Raw genomic sequence first — 5,047 nt, forward strand, 5'->3', positions numbered from 1 at the left:
TAGAACCAATACATAAGTTTGAGATCATAATTGCATGGATAAATTTAGGGGCTTTCCAGTATAATCCATTTATTCTTTTTCTTTGTCACCACCAAAGGCATTATCGACAAATATTATTGTGATTAAATCCCTCATTAATAACTACAACTACTGTCACATTGACTCGACCTCCAACTATCACTACCCCGACTTGACCTCCAACTTCTTTCCACCACCACCATCACTCACCCCCTGATAAGGCTCTTGTATTCAACTCTATCGCCTTGCTTTTGGTGGTGATGGAGAAAAATTATAACTTAGTTATACTAGAAAGTCTTTGAGTTTTCCCCTACTATTATCATCTCAAGATTATGTATCAATTTTACAAATCATCCTCTTCTGGTAAGGTGGAACTCGAACTCGTGATCACATAACCACAATCAAGTGAGTTCCCTAGTTATACTCCAACCCGTGATCCCATATTAACATCCTCAACTAAGAGCCCTAATTATACTACAACTGATGACCATATAAGTGTTGCAAACTCAGAGCTTGAGTTGCAATGCATTAGACTTCTAAGGCAATGGTTCCATCCCAATAAGAAAGTAGAAATATATAAGTCTCCCAACGCTATCGCGTCGCCGTCAACTGAAATATACCTTTAAGCTTTCACAATGTCTACCTCAAACACAAACACAATTAAATTAACATCCTCATATTTAAAACCTTAAACCATAAATACCCTAAAAAATCTTTAAAACCTTAATTCCAACTGAAAAAAAAAAAGGTGAAAACATGTCCAATAGGACACGTTTTTATGCAAAGTCAACTAAAAATGCATCCAATTAGACACACCTCCACTTTCTCTCTCCAAAATCAATCTATTCCGTTAATTTTTTTAAAACTAACCCTTTTACCTAATTTAACCCTTATTTTATGGTGACTAACAGGATAATTACCCTAAAAATATTTCACTTGATAACTTTCAAATCTATGTTCTTTTTGCCATCTAAATCTTTTTCTAAGTTTAAATTATATTAGGATAATTATAAAAAGTCATTTTTAAACATCCAATAAAAATAAAATGGGTCGCATTATACCTTTTAAAAACTTCTAACTAACATATATACTTTTTAACACTAGATCATAAAAATAGAATTAAATAAAACTAATGTAAAAAATTAAATAAAATTAGCAAACAGTAATAGTATTGCAAGGTTTAAGTTTACCTTTTTGTTCATCTAGATTTATGAATTATTGTATGATGGGTTAAAATTTAGAAATTTAAGATTTATGATTCTAGGGAAAAGGTTAAAACTGTACCCAACATATAAATTAGATGCCAAAAAAAGCCTAAATACTACACTCCGTACACCAAATGCCAGATTGGTTTTAGGCAACATTTCTTAAATGAGTTTTATTAGTTTCTTGGGGGCCTGCATATAACACTAATATATATTCAACCAAGAAAGATGGGATATAGCTTTGTTTCAACCCTATCTACCATCCTTGGCTTCAATTGGTTTATAAAATCGATGGAATGTTTGTTGACCACAGCTTTAACACAGTAGAGATATCTGCGGTTGGGGCTTTCTACTGATAAGAGCCAACCATATTATAGCAGTCTAGACTTTCATCTCTAAGTTCAGCTAAGGACATTTGAACTTCAGTCTTGATTATTCTCATAACCCTACCTAACAGGGAATGCATATCGGGATGTAGGAGACTTTGCACTACTGGAAGCTCGAGCAGCCACCAACATTGGCTGTTGACCTGTGAGTTTTCACCAGCGGAACCAGCGACTGGACAACATCTGCCATCAATGGCCTGTAGTCAGCTTCTGGTTGCACACACATAGCAGCAATAGCTGCAACCTGAATCACTTCTTTCATTGAGTATTGACCTTCTAGTGTTGGATCCATTATCTGGACGACCTTCTCCCTATCTGTTAACTGAGGCAAAGCCTGTGCCATATACAACACACAAAAACTGAAAAATGACAGATAGAAACAGATGCAAGAATGCACCAGTCACAAAACAAAGAAGACATTAATGAGGAAAGTTAGACCAGTGTAGAACCTTAAGTAAATAGCATAAACTTAACCATCTTAGAATAACTTACAAGACTGAAAAAGGATTTATAGCTCAAGATACTCACCCATGATACAAGAACACCTTCCCCATGAGGTCTCTTTGCATCAACTGGTACTCTGCCAGTAAGCAACTCCAAAAGAACAACACCATAACTATACACATCTGATTTTGTAGTTAGATGTCCAGTTAAAGCATATCTGTACAGCAAGGCAACCAAACCCAATGTCAAACGGGGCAGTTAAAATTTGATAAGAAAACCATTAAGTATTAAATTAGCAACAATAACCCCTCCACTTTGGAGTAAGAGCTTGTTATTTCATACTCAGGAGCAACGTATCCCTGGGTGCCCAATACTCGAGTTGAAACATGTCCGCCTGCTTTGTCTGATCCAAGCTTGGCCAGTCCAAAATCAGAAACTTTGGCATGGAAATTTTTGTCCAAAAGGATGTTACTGCTCTTAAAATCCCTGTGAATCACAGGAGGGCTAACGTGTTCATGGAGATATTCTAATCCCTTAGCCGCTTCCAGAGCAATTCTCAACCGGGTTTCCCAGTCCAGTTTTAAGTTTACATTGTTAGAACCTGCATTTTGAATGCAACCAGTAAATCAGTTGTTATGGATACAGCTCTCCTATATCAATCATTCTTCCAAACTGAACTAAGCCTGATCTTGTTTCAAAAAGGATGATCAGAGTTTTGACATCATGATGTTACTGAGCTCTTAAAATAGTCACTGATAGAGTGAAATTCAAGCTTGTACATGATCTTGATTGATGAAACTTAGATTAAGCATCTGACAAATGAATAAACAAACATCATTCAAAGGCAGAACACCTAGATAAGCTCTAGCATTTTTGAAAACTCAAGATCATTTTAGATAGCCAAAAAGGACTAATGATTTTTTTAAAATGTCAAATTCAGAAGGATTTTAGACATCAATCCTTCCACACTTGCTAAGACAAGATTTTACAATATCCCAAATTTCTTTCAGGGCATTCCCATTTGTGCTTCACTTAGCTTTGGAAACTCCCCATAAGTGCATGAACATTTGTCAATTTAAAAAAAGTGGAAAGCAAGAGTTGCGGAAATGTGGTGCAAATAATACCAGCCAGCTTTTATATGCTGAAGATAAATCTTGATTGGAATAATAAAAAAGGCTTAATTAACAGCTCATGTACATTGAAATTTTAATAAACAAAGGTTACTACTAAGTACTAGCTTACCATTAATGGGATACAGATGTTCCTGCAGACCACCATTTGCCATAAACTCGTAAACAAGCAGTTTACGACTACTATTTGAGCAATACCCAATCAAATCCAACAAATATGGAGAACGTAGACGTTTCAGCAGTTCCACCTACAGTTGTATATGGTCAATCAATTAGTATAAACTCGCCTTAAAATAAAAGGAAAGTTAACAAATGATATCATAACTTTATTAACTCATTTTATCCATTTTTTCCAGAAGAAATATAAAGAATGAGGTAAACAGAATGTATATTGTCGACGGGTTAGCATGGCACATTTGAAATACAGATATCAGAACACCAGAAAAGTGCACTTAGAACAGTATTCATAGCAGACCTCCATTTTAAATTCTTCTTCTCCTTGCTTCCCTGCCTGATCCATTAACTTGACAGCAACTTTCCTGCCATTACTAAGCACTCCCCTGTATACGGACCCGAACCCACCATGGCCAACCACATTAGACTTGCTGAAACCACCAGTGGCTGAATGTAACTGCTTAAAAGTAAAGACATGAAGCCCTTCGTCCATAGCAACTTCAAGATCGGTGGAGCAAGCTTTGTCCTTAGAATCAACCACTTCAGAGACAAAAGACCAACAATACATCAAGTTGCATAAAAGGGAACATTAGGAACCGAGTCATGCTAAAGCAACAAGCTCACTTTATTGATGACTACTTATACATCAGGCCCTGACTACAAACCATCATAAGTCCGAGTCCCCAAAGACCCAAAATAATGATTGTCAAAAGGGTATAATCAACTTACCATCTTTTGGGAAGCACTTCATCGTGGGGACGAAATTAAACAAACAAATAAAGGTAAAAAGAACTATATAAGAAACAGAACAAGATGAATCACATATATTTTTCCACCTTTTTTTGACAGGAAAAAGAGGGAAGAACAAAAGATGAACTAGTCCTTATGAATAGTACACAAAGGGAATGCATTTTCCCCAATAATCTTCCTATATTCGCATCTACTACACCGTCATCATACCCAACATAAATATACAAGAAAATGAAAGCAGAGAAAAGAAAATAGTGTAGTTTATTTAAAATATTATGTAGACAATACCAGTAGAGTGGGATTTGGAGCGCTTAGAGAGGACCTTGTTACGAATATAACAATAGTAACTAAAAGCCACTAAAAGCGAAGCAACAGCCACTGAAGCAAGCACTACAATGGCTACCAATGCAATGCGTTCTTTCCTCCTATAATACGAATATGAAAACTCAGGATCTTCCCCTCCTTTCTCCATTTTTGTTCTCCTTTTTCCCTTTGAAACCTAGCTCGCCTCCGACCATAAGAAAATGCCGGTCTTATTTGAACTTGGAGATTCTCTCTCTCTCCTTTCTTCTCGCTGTGTCAGACACCAGGCTCAGTGAGTTTTACTTTACTGTTTTTTTCTTCTCCGACTGGCGCGCACACAAAGAGCTTTTCCTTTTAGTCCTTTCCTTTTCTCTGCATTTGCATTTCCTACCTCAACTTAAATCATACTTTTCAAGATTACCACATATATAAAGCTAAATATTTATATTTGATGCACCCGTACTTATATATATATACACTTCACCATTCAATCATATCATTCCACTATTACTAACAGTACGTTTGGGTGGGTGGCATGAATAGGGGACCCATGTCGAGTCTAGGGAAATGATTATTCCGTAATTTGGTTTAGTGAATTGAATTAGAATCTTTGACAACGAATGACTATTTTTCACTT

General features: G+C 36.1%; 1 protein-coding gene across 2 annotated transcripts; it reads right to left on the reverse strand.

Annotated features, from left to right (window-relative positions):
* Nucleotides 1–1,435: 1,435 nt before the first annotated feature.
* On the reverse strand, nucleotides 1,436–4,822 carry LOC105777974 (probable serine/threonine-protein kinase PBL7). 2 transcript variants are annotated; one of them, XM_012601512.2, is made up of 6 exons: nucleotides 4,396–4,822; nucleotides 3,659–3,897; nucleotides 3,296–3,431; nucleotides 2,360–2,654; nucleotides 2,138–2,270; nucleotides 1,436–1,943 (listed from the first exon to the last, which is right to left on the reverse strand). In XM_012601512.2, exons 1-6 carry the CDS (start codon nucleotides 4,577–4,579, stop codon nucleotides 1,713–1,715), a joined length of 1,218 nt encoding a protein of 405 aa, XP_012456966.1. In that variant the 5' UTR covers nucleotides 4,580–4,822; the 3' UTR covers nucleotides 1,436–1,712. The 2 variants fall into 2 exon arrangements, with proteins under 2 accessions (XP_012456966.1, XP_012456967.1); XM_012601513.2 differs by having other exon boundaries at nucleotides 2,396–2,654; nucleotides 4,396–4,821.
* Nucleotides 4,823–5,047: the final 225 nt, after the last annotated feature.

The sequence above is a fragment of the Gossypium raimondii genome, chromosome 10, assembly GCF_025698545.1.
Source record: "Gossypium raimondii isolate GPD5lz chromosome 10, ASM2569854v1, whole genome shotgun sequence".
Taxonomy (NCBI): domain Eukaryota; kingdom Viridiplantae; phylum Streptophyta; class Magnoliopsida; order Malvales; family Malvaceae; genus Gossypium; species Gossypium raimondii.

Coding starts and splice junctions, on each gene's coding strand:
- LOC105777974 (XM_012601512.2), bottom strand. CDS start 4,579: ATGGAGAAAGGAGGGGAAGATCCTGAGTTTTCATATTCGTATTATAGG. Junction 3,898..4,395: donor CTCCAAATCCCACTCTACTG/GTATTGTCTACA, acceptor TTGTCTCTGAAG/TGGTTGATTCTAAGGACAAA. Junction 2,655..3,295: donor ACATCTGTATCCCATTAATG/GTAAGCTAGTAC, acceptor TTCAAAATGCAG/GTTCTAACAATGTAAACTTA.